This window comes from Sebastes umbrosus, chromosome 21 (assembly GCF_015220745.1).
Source record: "Sebastes umbrosus isolate fSebUmb1 chromosome 21, fSebUmb1.pri, whole genome shotgun sequence".
NCBI lineage: Eukaryota > Metazoa > Chordata > Actinopteri > Perciformes > Sebastidae > Sebastes > Sebastes umbrosus.
Window position 1 is genome coordinate 9,729,923 of NC_051289.1, and position 26,327 is coordinate 9,756,249.

Below are 26,327 nucleotides of genomic sequence, written 5' to 3' on the forward strand. Positions count from 1 at the left end.
CAGACTGTAAGATCTCATTGTATTGACTGAAGTGATAAGAAAAAAACAGCCATGGAAGGATCTTATAAAATCTAGAACTGTGCATTAACGTAAAGAAGTGTCCCTCGTCCAAACTGATGAGATGAACAATCTGTATATTTTTATGCTCGTATAAATTACAAGCATATTTGAATAAGTAGTTTGTCTTGTCTGAAAATAAGCATTTTGTTTATTTGTTTCTTTGATTATGACTGAAATTATAGGCCTGATTTACAGCTTTATTTACTGATTTAACAAACCTACATAGGAGAGCGTCAGAAACATTTAGTTAGTCCATGTATTAACCCTATAAAAACTGACCTTGTTGTTTGCACAATCCTGTTTAAATCAATATAAAATAAAAACCATAATAGCATTCATTTTTTCTGCAGCAGAAAGCTAAGGCTTCTGTCTTTCGCGTCATATATGCGTTGTACGCTCGTGATTATGTGATGTCACGTGCGGAACGTAACGAAAATATTAAAACGCCTTTGCAGTTGATCTGCTCATAAAAATTAGCATATCTCAAAAAATAAAAATTGTGCATGGTTAAAATAACTTATGGAGAGTTTAGAAGTATTGTGCTTATGTTTGTGCATTTGGAAATCTTTTGGATCAATATGTTGATGTTTAGGCTGCACGGTTGTGCAGTGGTTAGCACTGTCGCCTCACAGCTAGAGGTTTGTGTGGAGTTTGCATGTTCTCCCTGTGTTAGCGTGGGTTTTCTCCGGGTTCTCTTTGCCGGGCTCCAGCACCCCCGCAACCCCGAATGGGATAAGCTGTTACGGATAATGGATGGATGGATGTTGATGTCTTGAGTGTTTATTTAGTAACATTTTATGAAAAAACATTTATGACAATTTCAACACATTTATCAATTATTGTAGCTTAGGTTGTACAGATTTTAGGGATATGAAGCATTTGAAGATACTCCAAGAAATGACATCACAATAAGCAAAGATACCATGTAGGCACTGGCGGACCATTTCTATTGCAGAGTTCAAAGGGTTAAAAGAGCTGAGTTACTGCGGGGGTTTGACCCTAAGATAACCTGGAATTTGTAGTATGCAACAACAAACCACAAACATTTCGACCACCCCAAAAAATCAGGAAGTTGCTCTTTAGATGTCGTGAGAAAGTGGAACGATACTCCCACACTGACACTCACACACTTAATAGTTCACTGATAACTCCAGATAAATAATAATTACTATCCCAGCCTCTTGTACCACATTTAAATCACATTCTCTTGAACTACATGAAGGAAAAATAAATTATATAATTTAGCTATATATTGTTACCACCCTATATTTATACTGGGTCAAAAGCCGAGCTTTACAAGAGACATAACTGCATATGAGTTGTCATGCATGAGGTGTGCTGAGCCGTATATCTCTCAGTGTTACGACTCGGCAGTGGATGTGGAGATAAAACAAAGAGCAATACAACATAAGCTTCCATTCCTATTACTGCAGTGTTACAAAAGAACAATCCATATATGGCCAAGTCTCCGACTGACTGCGGTATTTAGGTCAATCTAGTGAAACCTAGAGTGAGAGTCCCACTCTCTCTGCAGCTTTAACCTAAATTTCACATCATTTGAGCTGGTATAAAAATAAAATTGGCAGAGTGGTGTGTGTGTGTGTGTGTGTGTGTGTGTGTGTGTGTGCTCTCACACGCACGTGTATCAGTGATATTAGTCAAGCCTCCATCTGTGCATGTTGCAGTGGGCTGTGCAAAAGCATTTACATAATAACAATGTTCATTGTCTAAGAGATAATGTCTTTTGGTAGATATCTCATCTAACCTAGAAAAAACTTTAAACATTATTTGCATTATTGCACGCTGATGAATGATCTCCCACTCAACAGATGTCCAAATATCACATTATTACGTCTGTTGTTTAATCTGAGCCACAAGATAATAATGGCCAGAAATAATTCTGCACATTATGTAATGCCAACTTGGAAATTGCTGCTATTCATGACTTGAGGTCTAATACTGTACTCACATATCCAGTAACAGCCATCACAGTGGCATTTTCACTACGTTGAAATGCACTTATGCGATAATACAACTTGTAATTTAAATGTATTAAATTCTTTCAGTTAGGTAAAAGTGATAATACCGCAGCGTAGAAGTATATAACTAAAAGTAAAGACTTTGAATTCCACATTTAAACTGAAAATAAAAGCTTAGTTTATTCATTTATTTGTCATGACCAATGCTAATTGACTGACAGAAAGGCTGCAAATACTGTAAACAACAGGGAGCATTGGTCTTTCAGTGAACATGGCTTATAATAGGCTCATAATGGACAGAAATGACTACTAACAGTTAATTTGTCCATTTGAACATGGTGCTTTTTACTTGATGTCACTGAGCTTGGTATTTATGATGAGACACATCTTGTTTGAAGCATTGAGTATTTGATGTAAAGTTATTTTTTATTACCTTATTTTGTTTTAAATCAATTTTAGTTTTTTGTTCGTTATCCTTTTTGCATTGGCAATGGGTGAGGGTTTGGTGGGAGAGGTCTTGGGGGGGAAAATACCAATATATGGAGGGACAATCATTTACATTTGTGCTTTATTTGTATGTTTCTTTACACCTGATGTTCCAATAAATTATTATAGAAAAAAAGAAGAAGAGGGTTGTAGCTTCATATTTAACAGACATATATGAGTATCAATGTTCTCATCTAACTCTCCACAAGAAAGCGAATAAGTGCACTACCCAAATGACGGACTATTTGTTTGTTGTTGTTGGTTGATCAAGGTGGTCTCTACTCTAACTACTTCACTGTTAAACAATAGCCAGGTATTATATTTCAGGTGTTAAGTATGTAAAAAAACTACAGCCATCAGATAAACGCAGTGGAGAAAATCAGTACATTTCTCATAAAGGTGAAAAACAACAAGACAAACTGCGATAATACTGTAACGTGTCTCTGTTTTAGTTTTTCTCACTGTGTCAACTGCTAGGGAGAAAGACATCCCTCCACCACGGAAGCTGACAGCCATCGGTGTTTCAAACTGTGTCAGTTTAGGAAGGGAGTCTTTTTAGCATTTCAGCCAGCTGGATCCCTGTGGATATCCAAGGACATTTGGGAGCAGAGGAGGCAGTGGGAGCCAGAGATATTTTCATCACACAGAATTCATTTCCCTTCTCACACCGTTCACCTGGATGTCTCAGCATGACACGGGGAAATGGCCTAAATTTAGCCGTGTGGAGCTAGCGGGATACGGAGCATGGCAAGGATTGGCAAGTTAAAAGTCACTGCCCAAGAGAATAACATCAAACCAGTATTACATTTTCTTTAATACACATTATATTTAGAGCTGTTTTTTTTTGTTTTTATGTAGGAAACTGAGTGTTAAGTTAGTTTGATTTGAGTTGCAAATAAAAAAAAAGACACCCTCGCTTTATTTACCCACATTATTTTGTTCATTTTGCAATGTTTTGAGTTGAAAAAAAAGTGAAAAAATGCTTATCTTCTAAAGACATCAGCGCTACTTTGTTTCCCTGATTACTCACAGGAATGAGAGGTGTTATTACTTTTGAATAAAAGAGCTGCAACCACCAGCTGGCCAGTTTGTAGTGGCGCAGATTTACTGCCCAAAAGGAATAACATTGCTTTTGACAAATATAGTACTAGGCAGATATATTACTAGCTCACAGGCTCTGCTCTGGTAAAACTTTCACTAATGGCATGTAAATAAATTCATGCAATGCAAATGTATGTTATTCAAATGCTTTCTACATTGTAATACAATGCTACAAGATCTACATTATGGAAATTAAAGCAAATCCATGTTGTATTTATCTCCTTAAAGGGATAGTTCGGATTTCTTGAAGTGGGGTTGTATGAGGTGCTTATCCATAGTCAGTGTATTACCTACAGTAGATGACGCTCGGCAGGTCTCCAGCTTGGAGAAACAGAAAGGAGTACCAGCACTGGAGTAAAGCAATGTACTGCTGTGGACTAAATACAACCCCACTTCAAAACACCCCGAACTATCCCTTTAAATGTCTAAAGTTTGCCATCAGCAAGACCTATTATTGATTGTGTGAAAGTGTAAGCCGTGCACAAATATGGACGGCTATGCCAAAGTCTCTTATAGCCCTCACGTCAGGTCCTTGTTGAATGGCTCTAAAACCTCAAGCTGTTTAATGATTGTTAATGACTAGCAAAGTGTTCGACTGAAAATACAATAATAGCCTGTTACATTACTGCTCGCTGGTGTGTGTAATGTGCAAGGCGAACTGGGAAATCATAATGAAAGGGGTTGTGGTCAGTGAAAACCACCTAATTTGAAAAACAAGACTGTTGATGAAGCTTTCAATAACTGGACTAGTCTGATGGTGCTTGCCTGCGGGTCTGTTTAAGCTGCCAGATCGTTTATAACTGTGAAACAGAACAAATGGCTCCTTCCTTCCTTCTTCCTTTCAGTCACTCTTGCCAAAACTGTCTCAAAGATGTGGTGAACGCTGGTGAAACTCTTTCAAACAGTCTTGATGTTATTTGGCTGTCATTTTTGGACTGTGCCATCTCTTTGTTGTAGAGGATTAAGGGCGGTGTTTGCTGGCACCAGCTAAATTTATCAGGAGAACCTCAGAGACAGGACTTAGTGGTATGTGGGTTAACATGACAAGGCAGTTGCAACAACAGTAGCCTGTTTTGTGTGTTATATATGGCACTGGGCTAATGGCTCACTGCTTCCTGCTGCACAGCTGACTGGAGGGATTTCCTTGTCTTTTCTACAGGAAAATGGCCCGCTTTTGTATTTTTGTATTTCACCTCAGGCTAAAAAAAGGCAAGTAAATTAAACCTGCCCTGGACGGAGACTTGAAAAAAAAACACCGTGACCATTGTGCAGCTTTTTCAAGTGGCAAGAGATGACAGGAGTGGTGAAAAGATAAAGGAAAGTGTATATGTGTGTGTCTGACAAATCAGTGTATCGCACCCCACCCCCCTCCAGGCATGGAGCTGGTATGCTGTCATATCTGTAGATCCACTCATGCATGTGTTGCAGCTGCATAAGTGGTCAGTAATAGTTGATTTGAACGAGGATATAATCACCCGACTTTCTTCCACCTGCTGCCTCATCTCCCGCTTCCTCTCATACGAACACATTCTTCACAGTGCTGCCGCTGAGGGGGATATTGTTCTCTATATATGTAGGTGCTGATGAAATTTTGAGGGCGAGTGGTGAATTATTTAAGAGGGAGGATTATGAAAGCAGCTTCTTGGCGCGTTGCTAGCGGGTATGAATCGATATGAGCCCCCCTCTTCCACACCACCACCTCCCCCTCCCCCCTTTTTTTTCTCCCTGAAACCACAGACCCTATGAACAGAAGTCCAGACACATGGCCACGGGACACGGCAGACTGGACAGCCAGATGCACTGTGCCAGTGCGCGTAAGAGGCTTGATGAAATACAGTACATGAGAAAGCCAGTTAGAAAGAGGATGGGATTGTGTATCTCTGTGTGTGTGCGAGACAGACAGAGGGGCCTAATTCAGACTGACCACATCCACAGGGACAGATGGCCAACTCAAGGCCTGCCAAGTCTATTCTCCTTTCCTCTGGTTCTGCCTAGAGGCGTGGGGTCTACAGTCCTAGTCAGGAAGGACATACACACAGATGTAGAGCACGCACACACACTACATTTCTACAGGCGAAGTCTGACCGTTATAGCTGTACAGTTCCTCCCAGTTGCCTTCGATGCAGATTTGATTTCATGGACTTGATTTGTGCGGTGCCAATGCTTGAAGGCTTTCATGACTGAATAAATGACCATCTTCCAGCACTCACTCTCTCGTTTCACTTGATTGTTTCATAGTGAGTTAGTCTACATCCATTTTTTCTCTCTGTACCTCCCTCCGCCTCTCCTCTCTCTATGTGTGCCCATTCTGCTGAACCATTAAATCTGCCTCTCTTTTCTCATCTGTGTATTGGGAGCCCGTGTTTGGCCGACGCTGTTGTTCTCTCTCTGGCCAATGATTTCCTGCCTCAAGAACAAGCATTCGGGACCAAACAAGAACCACCTCAGGGAGCTTAGATTTCACAGCACCGATCAAAGAGAAATGGACGGGTTGCAACCTTGTGGTTGCAGGGCAGAGCGGTTCATCATTCACGAGATGGACAGAAATAAAAAATGGCCCACAAGGATGACAGTGTTACCTTGAAGGGAAACTCAGTTTGCATGTGCTTTAAAGAGGACCTATTGTGCTTATTTTCAAGTGCATACTTGTATTTTAGAACATGTTTACATGCTTTAATGTTTTTAACGGCACCTCTTTTCACCCTCTGTCTGAAACGCCGCCCCAAAAGCCCAGTCTGTTCTGATTGGTCAGCTGGCCCACTCTGTTGTGATTGGTCAACCGCACCAAACTCCTCGGACTCCGCTCCAGCTCTGCTCTAACTAGCTTTGTTTGAGGGCGTGCAAAACTAGCTGCTAGGCAGGTGTTATGCAATCTGTTACTTGGTGACATCACCACGTTATAGAAGAAAAGGCAGGACTTCAATCAAGACTATTCAGGCAGTTCAGAAGCAGTGTTTCTGTGGAGGAGAGTAACTCCCTTTGGCGTGGACTTTGGGCTTTGCAGACTTTTACATACACAAAATATATATATATATCACACACTAAAGGAAAGGGAAAAAGCACAAAAGCATCATAGGTGTGTAGGTTGCGATATGATTTGCGATATTAAAGGGAATGATCATTTTTATCATCGTTATTCTCATTGTCACTGAAAAACATATTAAAATAATTATGGTGTGATTTTTGCTGGGATCGGTACCAAAAAAATATGTTTTCTTAAGTCTATATAATATGATGTGTTGGTCAAGACATCTCTGCAGCACGACAATATTTAATCAAAATGGTATTTTGACACACATATCACCTTTAACAAATAATGCGCCTTCTGTGATTATAAAATTGCAGTAGGCCATATTGCAATTTTGATAAAATTTTGATTAATTGTGCAGCCTTAATTGTGAGCATGTTAACATCCTGATGTTAGCGTCCAGTCTAAAGCACTACAGTGCCTATACAGCCTCACAGAACTGCTATCATGGCTGTAGACTTTTCCACAACTTTTTTTTTATGAAATTACATTTTATAACCAACATTTTCGGTGAGCTCACTTCCAAATAAGCATTTTAGATAGTAGCGCTAAAGAGTCTACAACCTGTCTGACCTTTCGTGTCTCTTCCCCCAGAATCTCTTGTGCTACACTCCAAGGTCTCTGCAGTTATCTGGGTGAGCAAAATGTTTTCATAACTGGTAAGAATGAATGAAACTATGAGAATCTTTTTTTTTTTTCAGGTAATTTTCTATTACAGGTATACAAGAATGGATTTTTTAAACTTTTCAGGCTGTCTCTCTCTCCAATTTTCTGTCTCCATCTTTCTCCCCAATGTTCTTTCTGTAATTCTTCAAGAGGCGGAGGGCTGAAATTATAGAGGGCTAAAAATAATGGCTCTATAAATAAGAGGTGCCCATTGAGAGTGATTGAGAGGCGAGGTCGCTAGGCAGCTGGGGATGCTGGGTAAGTTGGATTCATTAGCGCTCTCCGCTTCCAAAGAGTAGCCCCCACAACTCTCCCACACAAACACACGGCACGGCTTTCTCGTAAACAACACGCACACTGATGCAGCGTTGGGTGTTGAGTGTTTCGAACACACTTTCTATCTCTACCTCCGCAGCTCTCGGCGGTGTTGCAAATTTAGCCCCATCAGTACCATCCATCAACCCTCATTACCACTTTCCCGCTCCCTCGGAGGACTCCGTGCAGACCACATTCTTAAAGCATTGTTCATCCAGCAGCGGAGTGGAAAAATGTTTGTGCGTTTGCATTTATGCATGTGTGAGAGAGGCACCCCGTGTCTGTTTTATTATTCATACTCATGTGTGGATCCTCTTTCAGTCCACAGACACCTGCCAGAGATACACACACCACATACTGATGTTCGCACTATATTTTCTCTCTCCCACTCTGGTGCTTAACTGACTTTCTTTAAACAATAAACTCAAAAATACTGTGTGTGTCCCATTTGCATTTGATGTGCATGCAGAATTTAGCATTTAGAGCATTTTATCTGCTCTCATACACCCACACAAATACACACACACACACACACACACACACACGCACACACACAAGTGGGCCCTTTTATTGCCCTGATGCTCTTTCTAATGGCCCTCCTCCTCCCTCTCCGTATTGACGTCACATCCATTAGGCAGTGCCTCGGGGCCTTTTTAGTGGAGCACAGGACTCCAATGTACGAGACCCCCGTCCAGAGTCAATCTCCACCTGATAAACTCGCCGTATTGGCCGATCTGACAGACGCGGTTACCACGGCAATCTGTTCAGCCTCTCCGCACACCGCCATGACTATCAATCCTCTGTGAGAGGAAACCCAATGAACTGTGTGTCAGAGGGGAGAGCGGTGTGTTAACGGTAGCGCATGCACTCTACGAGCTCTCACCTGTGTATTGTCTGCACACACACACACACAGCTCAGCTATCAACACACATAGGGGTGTTGATAGTTGAGCTGAGAGAAGACTATCTGGTGCCACGCTAAAGTGAAGAGATAATGTTTCTCGTCTGATCAGCAACAGAATCATAATTCACTGTCCTCTTCCAACCTCCACCTCTCTCATTATGTTCCCAACAGCAACATCTCCAGTTAAGGGTCACAGGAACAACCCTGTTTCCGACCCTGAATATAGCACTTAACTCTCATTAACACCTTACTACCTTACAAGTTGCACTGACTGACTCTTTTCCCCTTCATGAATATAGAATGAGTGTGAAGTACATAGGCAACTTCAGTCTTAGCAAAACAGAGTTAGCTAGACTCGAGTGGTGACATGCTGTGCCGCCTGGCGTAGACAGAAATGGCAAATGACGGCTTGGGGTCGTGTCGATTTGGAGCTGAGAGCCACTGCTGAATGAGGACAGGCTGAATTTTGAGCCTTTTCCCTGAAAGAAACCGTCTGAAATGTTAAAATGAGGCTTGGTTCTTCAACACTCGGGAGACATAATCAATGGTCGGTGCGGCTGGCTGAACTGGCAGGGCTCCGCTGTGACTTAGTGCTGCACATCTAAACCCCGTCGCCCAACTGGAGCTGAGCTCAATGTAATGAGAAATGAGACTTAACTTTCAGTACAGTGAAGGAAGGGGAAAATTACCCAAGGAGGAAGAGGGGAAGAAGAAAATGAAGGCAGAAGAGAGGAGAGAGAGAAAAAGAGAACTGCAGGTTGTTTTGATAAATAACAGCGACAAAGTGTTCTGGGAACAGTATTATAGCTCCAATCCATCACCAGATCATCAGACTACATTAATAATGAATGTTTTATAGACATAAAACGTTCAGTGTACAAATCAGACGGTAGTGTTTTGCTCCACAAATCGAACCAACAGTCACCTGACCCACTTGATCTATTCCTTAAGGGACAACAACAAGCGTGAATTCGCAATAGCTGCAACCACGTACGCGCATGCATCCATGCACACACACACAACCTCAGAAACACTTGACCTCGATGTCATAATGAAAAAGGCACTTATTGCTGATACCAATGAAACCTCCAACCTGAGTCTACGACAAACGGTCGTGTCTAGAAGGTAACCTCCAAGTTGCTAAAATGTGCAAAATCTCTCGCGAGACTCGCTGCCTGTCGATTTATCCGAACCTTAAACATTGAAGGTCATCGTCTAACCCTAACGCCGAATTCACACCAGGTAGTGGCGAAGTGCAGCTTGCCACAATAACATGTCACAGTGGCTGCGGGTCCTCTCTGGCTGCATTTTGCCACTAAAAGTTAAACTTTTCCCATCTTTTGTTTGGCGACACTTTGCCGCAGAATCAAACTGCCGCAGCTTGCTGAGGTCGGGAGCAGCCGCCGTAGTTTTTCATAGATATTGCATGGCTCCTCGCTACAGGCCAAATTTCAGTCTGAAAACTTCAGGTGAAAACTGTGGTCGGCAAAGGGTGGGGAAATTTTTGCAGACCGATCAATGAACGACAGAGTGAACTACAGAACTGCTGGTCGCAGCAAAAAAAGATGTATAATTTTTCACATTCAGAAAGCTTGAAGGATTGCTTTGGAAAGCCCATTAACGAATATCTTACATTTTTAAAGCATGAAAGAAAAGCATCTGTTCCCTGTCTAAGTTCCAAAGTCATCTTTTGCTTTCCTCGCACTTCTCTTATATTTTCCAATTTCTATTTGTTACAAAGTAATAACTTTGACAGGACAGAATAAAGAATATACCAACGAAAGAGAAGTCAGGATTTAAGCATTTCTCTTCCTCTGTCTTATTACCTCCTTTCCTTATCAGTAGGGGCAAACCTATGCGGGAACCATTCGTCTTTAGAGTGAAATATATTCCATCCGTTGGCATCCTTTTATTATGGACAGTGTGTATTTGCTTGTGTACATGATGATATGTGGGTGACTTTCCTCTCTCCTTCAGTCTGTCATGCCTATATATTAGGAGGGAGGAGGAGGAGTGTAAATGTGTGTGTGTGTGGCTTTACTCTTGTATTACACGGTTCTCACAATTGGAAAAAATGTTATCAAAGCTGTACAGGCAGATGGATGTCAGAAAGAGGGAGTGAGTTAGTGAGCGAGAGAGAGAGAGAGATAGTGATAAGAGGTCAGTGGGGCATGAAGGAGAGTGAGTGACATCAGAGACATGCTTTTCCACCCGTCCATCTGTCCACTCAAAACAAAAAGGCCAGTCATTAGCCAGGCTCCAGCTGTTACATCTTAGCCTCCAAGATTTGAACACAGCTCATCTATACATGCACACACAAATACTGTCTGTCCTACACTATGACGAGCATGACATATTTCAAAATGACATCATCTCACAAAACTGTGGCTTGCATGCGAGCAATTTTCTCATCGTGCTCATCACTCTCACTCCGTGGAGCATGCAAATTAACAAGACTAAAAGTCTACAGCCATGCTGGCGGCTCTGTGAGGCTGTACTTAGACACAGCGGTGCTTTTAATGCAAAAATCAACATGCTAACAAGCCCACAGTGACAACATGCTGATATATTGACCAGGGGAATCATCATAGTTTAGCCTGATAGTGTGCTAACATTTATTAGGGTGCTTTCACACTTTTAGTTCAGTTCATTTGGTCTGGACCAAGGGAAAAAAATTATATATTGTGGCATTTTAGTTCTGGTCCGGTTCCTGTTCACGCTGCCTTTTTACAAATGAACCAGAGGAGTAAACATGAAGTTAAACAGAATGATGGGTAACTGGTTGATTGGACAGTTTTGGCGATCGTCATCCTGCATCATCAGGACCCACGTGGATAAATCAAATCACTTTAACGCTCCCAGATGACTGGTGCGAACGCATAGTCTGAACCTCGGGGAGCGTATGGACACGCGCATGATCAGCGTACTGTGGGATCGCTGTCATACTTTTTAATGGAGTTAATGAACTGACAAAGTACACAGAGTCGGATACAAGCACAGCTGTTTTAACAGCTTATGACCTATTAATTAGGGAAAATACATGCGCTGACGTGCATATCTACATGGCCTTAAATACAGGTTGCTCTCTGAACCGATTTCACGATCAGCAGATGGATTTATTAGTAGTTTAGCTTTTGAAATCACGCTAAAAATCACATATCTGCTATCACAAAATTCTGTGGTTGGTTCGTTTCCTTTAACACCACAAACAAACCACACCAAAGTCGACCACCTTTTCAAGCGGTCTCGGTTCGGTTGTTTAGTCTGCACCAGGGTTCAATTGACAGCTTTTACACCAGCCAAAACAAACCGTACTAACCAGGCAAACGGATTTGAGTTTGTTTTAACAGAACCAAACAGGTTAGGTGTGAAAGCACCCTTAATTAGCACTACAAACACAGTACATAGTAAAGACCAACCAACCGACCAACATCATCCATAGAACCATGCCACTACAGTGGCTAAAAATCAACACAGGACACAGCATCTGCCCTTTTCATGACATTAAGTAAGAATGGAAATCATGAATGTGTGTTCAAATATAGAGCAAAGCTATAAACTGCAGTAAAAACAGACCAGAGGCAGTAAGTCCATAGACGATGTGATCGCTTCTGCACATCTACGAATAAAGAATAATAAGCACAAAATAAAACTATTACTCTGAGCTGGACTGAGGAGAAATAATGATATTCAAAGTGAAAGGGCTTGAAGAGGACATGACTGGCCAACGTTCAAAGCCTAGGGGCCCCAGACTGCTCACTGTGACTGGGTCTCAGATCTCCCCAGGGGTGCCCTGCCACCTCCAGCCCTCATCAAAGCCAAGGAGACAGACCGAGACTGAGAACCGCCAGTGTGACGATGTGTGTGTGTGTGTGTGTGTGTGTGTGTGTTTGTGCGATACTGCTTGGGCATAGACTTTACATGAGCAAAAGAAAAGACAGAAACAAACAGAACACTGTGACGTGGTGTCATTTGTTATAATTTAAGTGTTTTTTTAGCTGAATAGCCCCTGTCAATTTGTAACAAATAAGAAATATGAGTCTATACAGTTTATATTTTGGGCATATGACTGATTCTCAAAGATTTGAATTGGACTAATAAAAAGTGGTTTGAAAAGTTTTTATTTTAGTGGACTTCAGAAAAGTGTGTCAGTGGCCTATTATCGCACTTTAAACTAATTCTACAGCACTGTAAAGTCTGATAAAGCCTTAAGGAGAGATAATATCGCCATGTATACTCTATTATTGACAAATGACAAATAGTGGCTTTGAACACAGAAACAAACATGGATGTTTTCCATCCTGGTGCAGAGAAGATGCTGGCACAAGGCAACTTTTTGCCCTCATGACTCTGTTTAGTTATTTAATGGCTCCACACATGGGTGGAATATCACAAACACAAGCAGTCTGTGCATAAGGTGGTGAGGTGCACACACAAAACCTATTCAATATAACATAAACCTTTTATTTATAAAAATGAAAAATCACGTTTCAATCTTTAGTATTTCTTAAAACTTGAATATTGTGGGCAAACAGCCAGTAATATTAAATCATTAATAGCACCAGGTATGGGGCACCATGTACACATAAACCAAACCAACAGCAGTACAATTCATCAACAGAAGTCAGACGACATATTTATCATTTCCTATCTCAAAAATTACAAATTTTCCAACATATCATTAGGCTTGCTGCGGTTCTCGGTGTTACCGGTGTTACATGGTGGTCAGGCATACAACGATAACATAACTTGCCCACTGCCCCCCTAGTAGTTTTGCTTGTTTAATAGAAATAAAACCCATTATGGTTCATTTATAGTTATCAATACATAGTCGGACGAAGGACGCTACAAAGTGAAAGGGAAAGTGTCTGCTCTGTACAGAGTCTCAGCACAGAATAGCAGGAGTCAGATTTCACACACACAGGATGAGAGAGAGTTGACAGACGAGACGATGGCGGAGGATTTGGTGTCAAAGCGAAAAGCAAAAAGCGCCTATTTGGCAAAATTTCGGATTTAAACTAAATGCTACAAGGGACCCATAACGTTAATGAGGTAATCAGAGCACGAATCGTTCACGGTGGTGCAGTGGCGCCGGGTGGAAACCTGTGGCATCGCAGCAAAAGCTGGACCGGAGAGAGGCCAGACACACAGCCATCCAACGTTAAAGGTCAAAGTAAGCACTCTACATATATTGAGCGTCGTCTTTTCTTGTAAAATGTCAGGTGTAATCGGTAACACAAGTTTATCAACCGGTGGTAAAAATGTCCCCACCGTTACATCCCTACATATCAGGACAAATGAGGCTTGCATTTCATCTTCAACATGTATACATAAAGCACAGCTAAAAAAAGACTCTTTTCCAGACTGTGCTGCACTGCACCAAGGTTGAGCTTTCATCCTTGGACACCAAAGCGTGTCGGTTGGTTGAGCTTGCATTTACGCTTGAATAATAATAGACCCCTTTATGTTTGTTTTTACATTACTGTTTTTTTTTTATTTCAGACATTTCTCTCAGATGGGTATAATCGGTTTGTTTTTGCCTCCTGCAGAGTAAAACTACCATTAACTGACAAGTGTGTGGGTTTGTGCATGGGAAAGCAGAGACGTCCCTGGAGGTTGGAATTGGTCTGAAGCAACAAGCATGACAGTGCAGAGAAGAGAAAACGAAAACCAGAGAAAGGAAAAATGACCATTATACTGTTTCCTGGTAAGTTGTGTTGAGATATATCTATAATTACTATGAATTGCACAATACAGGAAAATAACAATTTCATTACTGTATGCATTTGAGTGTAAATAATCACTTTTATTTTGCGGGGGCATGATGAAACTCTCAAGTGTGGGCAATAATGTACCTTGAAATTGAGATTGGAATGGAGAGAAAAAGAGAGGAAATGGTGAGAGGAGGAGAGGCAGACAGTCTAGGCTTTAAAAGCGCATTTTGCTTTGTTTATGTTCAAAGTCAGATGTCTGACTGAACAGTGAGCTGACTCCTGAATACGGAGGCAGTGTTTTTTTTTTTTTTACTATGTAGTTCTCGTCTGGTTTGAGCCTTAAGCATCTATCTAAACATGAAGGATATGAATTTGACATTGCAGCCTGACAGACAGCTCATCACGTCTCAGCTCAGCTCAGCTCACCCCCGTACGCCACGCATTTGTATGTGAGTGTGTGTTTGCATAAATGTGTTTGTGTTTATGCATGTTCGTCGCTGGCTGTGAGAGTCTTAACAGCAGCATAGTGGAACAAACACTGGCATCCTATATTGACATTATATGTTTTTCCTTTGAGCCTCAGTTATAAAATTGATTAATTCTAGTGCCCACTTTATGGTTGGAAACTTTCTTTCATGCTGTTCTATGTCATTGGGTTACACTCAGTAGGGGTGATAGTGATGAAACCAGCCTACAGTAGGCCTATGCATCCCAATATTCAGTACGTACAAACACCAACGCATGACCTCCCTCATATAAACGTAAAATGACCAAGTATATTTGTCTAATTATAGTCAAAATATCTCATAACACTTAATATAATAGATACGATCACCTAACAAGTAACATTAAAGTGAGATATAGGCACTTGTTTTTAGAACACAGCGAAAATAAACCATTTCAGAATAGGCAAAAAAATGTGTACTGCCTCAAAACTGCATGTGATTATCATAAAGTGGGCATGTCTGTAAAGAGGAGACTCGTGGGTACTCATAGAACCCATTTTCATTCACATATCTAGAGGTCAAAGGTCAAGGGACCCCTGTGAAAATCGCCATGCCAGTTTTTCCTCGCCAAAATTTTGCGTAACTTTGGAGCGTTATTTAACCTCCTCCTCGACAAGCTACATGACATGGTTGGTACCAATGGATTCCTTAGGTTTTTCTAGTTTCATATGATGCTAGAACTTCACTATACTGTAACTTTAAAATTGAGTGTGCTACAACCTTCAAAAGATCAAATAGCGGCTGGGCTTGACAGCGGGACTTCAGATTTTTAAGTGGTTAATTAAAAATCAACAGTACTAAATATTACATCTTATTTCAAGAAATCCTACCATGCAAGTTATCACTTGATCCATTGGCAGATTGTCAACTAAAACACCTTGTATTCATTGTTTTTTTTTTTACTTATTTTTTAAGAGGCCTTTTTTTCCAGTGAACATACCCCGCTTTGGTGTTTGAATTGAAAATTTAAAACACATATGTCTGACTGAAAGAGACAGATCATCATTAGATCACCATTTCCTGTCTACAGTGTGTGGAAATGCAGACCGGCCTGCTTTACTGCACCCACACACACGTACACCCAGCACCTTATTACCCGTGATATATCAGCTTTCTTGAGGAAATTTCACAAAGTGGAAACAAAAGACATTTTAGTACCTCTTTTTCTTTTTTGATGCCTGCGGTGGTAGGTCTTTTGAGGTAGCTATAGGGGTAAAAAAAAAAAAGAAAAAGAAGACCGGAGTAATTTCACACAGAGTACAACAAGACTCCTCCACAAAGCCATTTCAGAGATTGAATGGAAGTTAAATTGCTCCAGGTGAAGAAGATGTAATGTATTATTCACTGAAATGAAGTCTTTCAAAGCTGTTACTTGTCCCTTCACTTCATACAATCGGCTGAGGGAAGGGAGACGAGGAAGGAAGTAGAGGTGGGAGTTTGGGATGGGAAGTGAGGAAAACAGAGCTATTCTCTGAAACATGACAAGCCTGAAGGCTCGACTCAGTGTACTGTGATGGGCTCCTGAGACGGAACGACTACCCACGAAGACGGCAGTATCATGGGGATAGAAATATGCAGTCAGTAGAGGTGTAGTATTCAGGACAGATATCCACAGGTACACATGTATGCACACACACAAATACACACATGCAGGGTAACACAAAGTAAAACAGTAATATAAAGAAAAAGTAATTAAACTAATAAAATATTTTAATAAAATACCTGTCACATTATGCATTTTCATTATTATTTCGGCTGCACAATCAGCCACAGTGTGCCAATTTAAAGGCCCTGGAAACCAATTTTCTCAATAAGCTATTACTTTAAGAAATGGGTTCCTTCCCACATGATTTGCTGCCTGCTATTTTACATTTTCTATTTTACATTACATTTACTATTTCGTAATTTCTGTATTTTATGTTTTGTTCTACCCGGTCTCACAGAAAAGTGTATAAATAGCACAACATTAAAAGGAGATTCCACATGTCATGAGGACGTATTTTAGGTTTTTCGCGTGTCATTTGTATGCCACTTTTTGTGTGTTATTTGTACACCACGCAATAAAAATACGGTAACGTACGCAGTTAGGTTGAGGCAACAAAACCACTCACTTAGGTTTAGGAAAAACGTCATGGTTGGGCATAAAATAAGTATGTAAACTATGTAAACCTCATTAAAAACAAGTAAAATAGTATGGAAACACAAAAACATAAGTGCGTAAAATACGTCACAAATGTCACTAAAAACACATGTAAAATACGTACGGAAACAACGTAACATAAGTATGGAAACCACTTCACAAACGTCACTAAAATACATGTCAATAACGTTTTATTTGTGCTTCTCTTATTCATTTCAAGACACAAATTAGTATTCCAAGCAGAGTGTTTTTAAATATCTTATAATGTGTCTAGAGGGGATCTTTAACTTTGCTGCCTATTTAGTCACAAATATTTAATGTTGGTTAGAAATACTTTAAAACTAGTTTTCATGTGATTTAAAGACAGACAACAAAGGATCATGAACTCATCATGAGGTGAAAGTCACTAAGTGTAAAGGCAGAGTAACCAAGCTCCGAGCCAATCAGGAGCCAGAGAGACTGTAACAGTAAAAGCAATCATATATTATTGTTTTAAAAAACTACTAATAGCCTTTAGGAATGTATCTTCCAGAAACACATTTCACCAGCATTTGGAAGATGCTATGTGTAATCTGTGACCCTGAATTCTCACACAGTTCAGCCTTGGTGTAGATTGGATCTAGAGACAACAGAGCAAAAACTCCTTAAGCTGCTCAACTGACACACAACAAGAGACCCGTGTTTGTGGACACAGATCCGGCGCCCTGGAGGGGATTTTACAGCGATATTGGCTCTTTGTCCGGTTCATAAACGTTAGCATCACAATGAAATGAAGCTTGTTTGGCTGTAAAAGCTCAAACCAACAACTTGGCGGATTGAATTACCAAAGCCTATCTGCAATTCACTGACAACAGAGCACCTCAGTGTTTTGTTACACATCACAAATTGCCTCATTGTCTGTGTTTTGCAGCTTTAAAAGAGGGTGTTTTAATGTTCAGAAATGGTTTGCGGTGTGCACTTTTGGATATATTGGATATATTTTTTATGTTCTTACTTTTAATACAGGTTAGAAATATCCAATTGGGCAATTTCAATGTTTAACTGAACTGCTTCTTGTTTTTCACCAATACTTTTATTTACTTCTTCTATTCTTCTATCACAAAAGAAGACATTTACTTTGTCTGCACTGAATTTAGATGTTTTTCTTACAGTTACAATAGGCTTCACTGACACATATGTACACACCCACACACACACACATGCAACTGAAAACCACTGGAGACTCAAAAAGCACTGCCTGGAAAGACCGTGGCAGACAATTATACCACTGTGATCTGGGCCATAGATTACACTTTAATAACATAAGTATCTAATTACGGCATTGCATCCTTCACGCCTCTTCTGCACTCCTTAATCATTATCGCCCACTGGCCTCGAATCCCAGATAGTATGCAGACTTGTGTGGGACTGTGTGTTCTCCTCATATGTCTACAGTATTGTGTATTCGGGGGTTTCTGTGTGCTAAGTTGGGCTGAGCAGCGAGGGGAGGAGGCAGAGGAAGAACTCTTGCATGCAGAGGAAAGCTTTACAAAGAGCTGTTGCATATTAAGTGGGTTGAATACTTAATGTGAGAGTCTAATTAAGCTGTGTCTGTCTGTGAGAAACCACAAATGATGGAAAAGAGAGATAGGGCGATTGGTTTGACTGTGTCACTTGGCGAGGTGGTAACACTAACCTGATGTTCAGACGGTGCAGCACGGGATGAGCCGCCGTACCCAGCACCCAGACGGTGAAGCCAACCAGCAGCAGTGTGGTGGTGAGGATGGTGCGCCTCACTTCTGTGGTTGTGTCTCTTATAGCTAGGCTAAACGCTACAGCCCCCCTGAAACCTGAAAGCAGGGAAGACATTTCTGAGCAAACAGCTGGATTACTGCCATCCATCAAACCGCCAGACAACCACCTACCAACCAATTATTTGAAAAAGGCAGGAGAGAGCTATCCAGTTAATAACTCCTGTCCACGGGTAACATATTACACCCTGAGTATCACTATCGTTGACCAGCTGCTCACCAGCAAGCAAACTTCTGGACTGCTGTAGTGACATAATACTTAAAGCCAAAACAATTCCCAGAGTAAATCCTTTACTGCCACAACGAGAAACAGATGGGGGAGGTGGTGGTGGTGGTGGTGGAGGTTTGAGAAATAGCAAGACAAGGGCTTTTTACAAAGAAACCTTCTTACGTAAGAGGTAAAGTGGGTCAGGCAAGCAGCGAAACATGCTGCTGCTGCACTACCCCACATCACTTCACATCGAATATTCCTTTCTACTGCATCATCAAACCGTTCAGAGCTTCAACCATTAGACTCTAAAGTGAGGCGATGCCTTATTTAGTCTTCTCCAAAATACAAATGCAAAAATAGAAAAGGCTGAGAGGGAATTATTTTTAAAGAAATCTATTATTCTGACGACATCAATTAATGCAAAAATGCCCTACACACACACATCGTCCACAGGGGACACAATCTTTCAGCATCCTCACTAATGCCATAAGCTGCAGGCAGTGAAGAGAATGGAATAATTAAAGAGGTTTCATAGGATAAATTGGGGTAAAAGTTTTCATTCCCGAATTTCTTGCAGCAATAATATCACAGACCCAACGTTTATCAAAATAGCAGCCAAAGATGTGATCAGACAGAATTTTTCAGCAAAGTCCAAAAGTGCAAAATGTTGCTACAGATAAAAATAAATCACAATAATATGTATTATCAAGAACTGTACCTGCAAACATCATGAAGTGCTGGAAGGAGCAGGGTATCTTGGTTGTGCGTCCCAGGTTTAGGAGGAATGAGAAGGGGTAGATGTTACAGGCTCTTGATATGAAGATGGAGAGCTGTTCGTAATGAGCGCAGATTAAGGAGAACACTTCTGACTGAGACACACTCACAGGTTGAAGTACACTCATGAGTCAACATGTTGCCATGGAAATCTGGGTATTTTTCAGTGAAAATCACAATTTCTTGGAATCATATTAGGAAAAACTGGCAGTCCCAGAGACATGTTTTTGTCAGAAATGCATAGTTTCAGTTAAAGTTAAATTCAGTTGCAATTAGGGCTGTCAATCGATTTAATATTTGTTTAATCACGATTAATCACGATTGTCCATAGAGATTTGTCAAGTATCTAATACTCTTATCAACATGGGAGTGGGCAAATATGCTGCTTTATGCAAATGCATGTGTATATTTATTATTGGAAATCAATTAACAACACAAACCAATGACAAATATTGTACAGAAAACCTCACAGGTACTGCATTTAACATAAACAATATGCTCAAATCATAACATGTCTCAAGCCCAACAGGCAACAACAGCTGTCAGTGTGTCAGTGTGTCAGTGTGCTGACTTCACAATGCCCCAAACTGTATGTGATTATCATAAAGTGGGCATGTCTGTAAAGGGGAGACTCGTGACAGTTTTTCCTTGCCAAAATTTAGCGCAAGTTTGGAGCTTTATTTAGCCTTGCACAGCATGTCGGGGGGTTTTCTAGTTTCATATGATACCAGTATCTTCACTCTAGCTTTAAAACTGAGCCCGCTACAACCTAAAAATCACAGGTTGCGTTAATGCACTAATTAAATTAGTGGCGTTATAACAAATTTGGGTAAACACATTATCACTTAACTTTGACAGCCCTATTCGCAATGTAATCCTATCAGGGCAAGCTGGCAACATCATTTACATCCACTAAAAGTGCTTGTTTTTGCCATGACAGGCTCTGATTGTTACTATAAGTGTCTGATATTATGGAAAGAGTCTCGCTCAAGGAGAAATCTTGTTCTGAAATCTGGTGAAGTGAAGTGTTGCCAGAAGACAATGGTGGAATAGTGGAATACATCCATGGAGGATACACAAGTGCCAGCCGGGCAGAGTTTGTTATTTTGGAGTGCAGAAAGAGGAGCTTTGTGTTATCTAAAAGATTTTCTCTGGCTGAATATTTAGATGATTTCGACAATGTGGATGAGGGCTTTGAATTCAATGGCCGCCCAAATATATTTTAGCCAGACTATACGGATATTCAGATTTCACAACGAGACTTCTCCTTGAGCGGGACTTGGACACAATAACAAGCGAAAGGTAAAGAAAACACATTATTTCTCTGTAGGGTTCTTTCCATAATGTTGTCAGACACTTATAATAACAACATTGACGCTGCTCACTTGCCCTCGCAGCTCATTTCGTGGCTGACGGTTGCAGCGCTCTCCCTCAATACTGTATATACTCAATTTCAGAAATGTTGTCCCCATTAGTCACTTAGATACAAAAACATGGGGACATAGGATCCACGTTGAAAAATACCAAAGTTACCCTTTAAGCTATTTAAGATTGAGAAGTCTGCGGTCTTGTTTAAGGTTTGGGTAAGTTATTGATAAGTTAGGGTTTTGTTTTTATTCTAATCATAATCCAATCTTTTTAATACATATGAGACAAAATACATGACAGTTAATGCCAAACTAAATACAAAAGTACTAATTCTATGCAAGATCAGGCTTTAAAGGACCCCCATGAATATCAACATATATGCACGTGCACACACACACACATCAAAAAAATAATCTCTGAATATTTGCTGTTTAGGATGCAAACACAGCGGTGTGGCACCATGCCGAGGCATGAAGCCAATCAGGCTCTGCCAGCTGTCTCTGCCCTCCACACACACTTTGATGTCTCACATAGGATGGCACTGAATGCTAAGTGTCCCGGGCAGCAGTTAGGGAGAGGATATCTGTGTGATTATCGGGGACGTAGCTGCCGTCCTGGATACACTTAACGTCTTTTGTCATACTTTTAGAAGAAGTTACCGGGGCCCCATAAATCCTCCTAACCTGATATGAGCCTGAGTGCAGCCTGAGATCCTCTTTTACTCTTTTAAAACACACACTTTGTCAGCCCCTCATTGTGTTTTGGTGCATAAAATAATTTATGCAGATAGGTACTCCTGTTTTAGCATCATAGCTTTTCTACACTAAGTCCAAATATGATGCCTGGAATAATAAAGGGACCAATATTTTAGGCAAGGGACCCTAGTCTGACAGGGCTATTACTAAAACAGAGCTCCCTCGCACCCTGCAGTCAATATTAGATCTCATGCACCCTATGGATTTTCAAAAGCAATATCCTGCTCCCAAAAGCAGTCATTCCTCTTTATCAAAGGCCTCTAAGCTATTTGAATGGAGGTAATTAAGCACTTTCATCTCAGCCTCATTCCAATAAAGCCCATCTCTATTGTCACTGGCGAAGGCTGGCTATGGCGATTAAAATCTACTGTGTAACCAAAGAGCGATTAGCAGGGTTGAATCACAGGGGTTATTTCTTTTTTATAGACACTTTTAGCACTGTACAAGAGGAGTTCGACCTCCATTTATTCCTGTTTGTACATCCGGGTCAGCGCCCAGTGAGTGTAGTTAGCCAGATTTCTTTCACTCTAAGCTTTTGTTGTGGGAGCACAATTGAGGACAAAGCTAAACAGGCTCAAAGCTCAAGTCAAACATTTTCTCCCTGGCAGCCCCTCACGCTGAACATAAGAGCATTGGAAAAAGAATCTGCTCGGTGGACTCTTTCTCCGGCTCCTTTGACCCTATGGTGGAAGATGGATTGTAATAATAATTGCTGGCCATCTGGGCACTGGACTGTGAAAGAACAGCCCCTTGGAGTGCAGCCACTAGACTCTCTCTCCTCAGGCATACGCTGCTATGGTGATGCCAGCTCTCGGGCAAGGACAGTTGTAGCCAGCAGTCCATAACTACCCCTCCGATCCCCCCTCAGGAAGTAAAGCTGACGGATATGACAACAGCTGTGAATATGAAACATCTGTTATAATAGTAAAACTTTAACATGTAATGAGTATCATTAAGAAACTGATGGCTTTTAGTTTACATAACATGGATTGTCGCTGCATTGCATTCTGGTCTGCAGAGACTCCAGTCAGAAGAGAAACTAATGCATCTCCTGTGATGGATTTCTGCCTGCATGGTTTTTGAGTAGAGATGCAAAATATCAAGTATAAGAAGCTCTTGCGCTTTGATTCTGAGCATTTCCCCCCCAAAAAATTACATTTACTGTTGTTTCAGCAGCTACTACCCCATAATTCATAATATACTATTATTGTCAAGTGCAATACGGATTAAACTGCACAATAAATTGTACAATAATTCGACTGTGCAATACTGCAATAAATAATATTCTTATTCAAATTGTTATTTATACAATTCTTGAATTTATATTTAACTTTTCAGCATAGTATTTACTTATTTGATGCACATATTTGTACATGTTTCTTATATTTCTATTATTTTTTATATTTCACTACACATGCTGTGTTATATATAGTAGCATTATGTACGTAATTTACTTGTTACATACTCCTTTATTTCTATTTTCTTACATTTCTTTATGGTTTTAATATGAGAGCAACTGTACAATCAATTATGTCTGATTCTGATTGATTTTAGATGGCTCTACATTGACGATACACTGGACGTATCTGGGTATAATATCAAACTGTGCCAAACTTACATCAATTAATCATCATTGTTTCTGACTATTCAATAAATGATGTCTGCTGATTACATGTTTCATTCGAGAAGCAGCCCAAAACTCAAAGATATTCACAGTGATATAAAACTGATAATCCTTATATTGGAGAAGCTGGAACCAGTCAAATGTTGATATATGACTTAAAGGTACAGTGTGTAGGATTTGGCAGCATCTAGTGGTGTGGGTTTGTTTGCAATTCACTCAGAGGCCATCCTTACCATAATAACACTACTTTGGGAGCAACGGTTTTGCACTCAGCTGCTCACGTTAACACAGTTTCAAAAGCATGTCAAAGAATCCCAGTGGCCTTCAGATAACGTAAAAACATGAAAGGCTCTCAATAGAGGCAGTGATTGGTTTGTCCGTTCTGGGCGACTATAGAAACATGGCAGAGCAACATAGCGGACTCCGTGAAGAGGACCAACTCCCTATGTACAGTAGATATGAAGGGCTAATTATAAGATATATATCTGAAGCCGACGAAGATCTAGAAATCAGCACCGAGGCACCCGCAAGAGTTGAAATCGAATTAGCCATCAAAAGTTTAAAGAACAACAAAGCTCCAGGAAATGACCAACTATCAGCAGAACTATTTAAAACTGATCCAACCATTGCGGCTAACATTCTACATCCATTGTTTGAGAAGATATGGCAAAATGACACCATCCCAAATACTTGGCAAGAAGGAACCATCATCAAGCTACCCAAGAAAGGAGACCTAACCAATTGTAACAACTGGAGGGGAATTACATTACTTTCCATCCCAAGCAAAATATTCTGCAAAATATTGATGAACAGAATGAAAACAGCAGTGGACAACATACTGAGGAAAGAACAGGCAGGATTTAGGAAAGGAAAAAGCTGCAATGACCATATTTTTGTATTAAGAAATATCATCGAGCAATGTACAGAGTGGCAGAGACAACTCATCATCAACTTCATTGATTTCGAGAAGGCATTTGATAGCCTCCACAGGGACAGTCTTTGGAAAATTCTCCGACATTATGGAATACCAGCAAAGATAGTATCACTTGTGAAAGTGTTCTACACTGACTTCAGATGCATAGTAGGATGCACGAAAGACACTAGCTTCCTTGTTAAATCAGGAGTGAGACAGGGGTGTGTGATGTCGTCCCTGTTGTTCATTGTAGTTGTGGACTGGGTAATGCGAAAAACCCTAAACAACTCAAACACTGGCATCAGATGGACCCTCTTTTCCAACTTAGAGGACTTAGACTATGCTGACGACCTTGCTCTCCTATCACATCTACCAAGTCACATGCAAGACAAAACATCTAGACTACAGAAGAATGCAAGCATGCTGGGACTTAAGATCAACATCAAGAAAACAGAAGTCATGCCCCTCAACACGAAAGAAACACCTGTCATAAAGCTAAATGGACAACAACTGACATGCACGTCATCTTTCACATACCTCGGAAGCCGGGTAACATCAGATGGTGGAGCTGACCAAGACATTATGGCTAGATTAGGAAAAGCAAGGACAGCATTTCTAAGACTTGGAAACATCTGGAAGTCAACACACATAACTAGAAACACCAAGTTAAAGTTATACAACAGCTGTGTACTATCAGTACTTCTATATGGTGCCGAATGCTGGAGAATGACTGAAAAAGACATAGGCAAGCTTTCTAGCTTTCACAACACCCGCCTCAGAAAGATCATGAGGATATTCTGGCCTAGAAAGATCACAAACCATGAACTACACAAAACGACAGAGTGCTTAGACATGGAAACAATATTAATAAGAAGAAGATGGAGATGGCTTGGACATGTATTAAGGAAACCATCTGATGACATGACAAAAGTGGCATTGCGTTGGACACCGGAGGGAAAACGCAAAAGAGGGAGGCCCAAAACAACCTGGAGGCGAACCATCGAAGGAGAAATGAAGACGAGAGGATACAGCTGGAACAGCATTGAGAAGAAAGCAAACAACAGAGATGAGTGGAGATCATTAGTCCTTGCCCTATGTGCCACTAGGCGCAACAAGGACTAAGTAAGTAAGTAAGTAATTATAAGATAACGAAAACACAACGATTCTTAGTTTCAGGTGATTATACATTAATGAAAACATAGTTATGAATATTATATTCCATGTCTGCTAATAGATCCCCTGAAATGTTACACACTGTTCCTTTAAACAATTAATCAGCAAAAATCTTTCTCAATTCATTTTCTGTTTCTACATTTAGCCAGTAATTAGATAAATTAGTGAGATAAATACACCACCAAACAATATCTTTCATTTCTGGGCAACAAAAGCAAATATGCCTCATCAGATGTTTAACAGTTTTAAAATCAATTAGCGTCATTTAACGACATGGGAGTACCATAAAGAACAGCACAAAACCTCTTTCACTGGAGATCTAGAACTAATAAGATTCAATCTCCAACCTCAACAGGGATACGCTGCTTAACCCACTACACAAATTAAAGTACTGTAAGCTTATTTCAAACAGGCAAACATCTTTATTCCGCTGAGCTTTGCTAGAGAACGGAAACAAGGCAGCAGTAACAATAATAAAAGACCTATTTAAATTTCTGTTTTATAGGCGTTCCTCAGAGCAAACGCTGCACTGCAGCATCTTAATCTGCAGAGATGGTGATCATGGGAGACCGACTGAATGGCATTTGCAGAGCTCACCGGATCAAACCTGTACAATTTAAGTGCTGAGGTTTTTTTTTTTTTTTTTTTAAAGGACTGGGGAAATTACTGCACTGCACTGCAGCAGAGAGGCAAGATAGGAAACAGGGTAACTACTCAGGTCAAATAAGTGGCAGATGATTGTGCAAATGAGGAATGTGGAAGAGACGGAAAAAAATGGCACCGAACATTCGTTTCTGGGGGTCCGAGTTGGATCCAAAGG

The 26,327-nt window shown here is 40.6% G+C and overlaps 1 protein-coding gene across 4 annotated transcripts in view; it reads right to left on the reverse strand.

The window, feature by feature from the left end:
* LOC119480694 (sodium/hydrogen exchanger 9-like) overlaps positions 1 to 26,327 on the reverse strand; it is a 76,548-nt gene that overhangs the window by 16,916 nt on the left and 33,305 nt on the right. For 3 of the 4 annotated variants that reach the window (XM_037757208.1, XM_037757205.1, XM_037757207.1), the window contains 2 exons: positions 19,619 to 19,730; positions 18,575 to 18,728 (listed from right to left, as the gene is read on the reverse strand). In XM_037757208.1, coding sequence (XP_037613136.1) covers positions 18,575 to 18,728; positions 19,619 to 19,730 — 266 coding nt within the window. Of the gene's footprint in view, positions 1 to 15,917; positions 15,964 to 18,574; positions 18,729 to 19,618; positions 19,731 to 26,327 lie in introns of all 4 variants that reach the window. The other variant, XR_005204987.1, reaches the window with a different exon arrangement.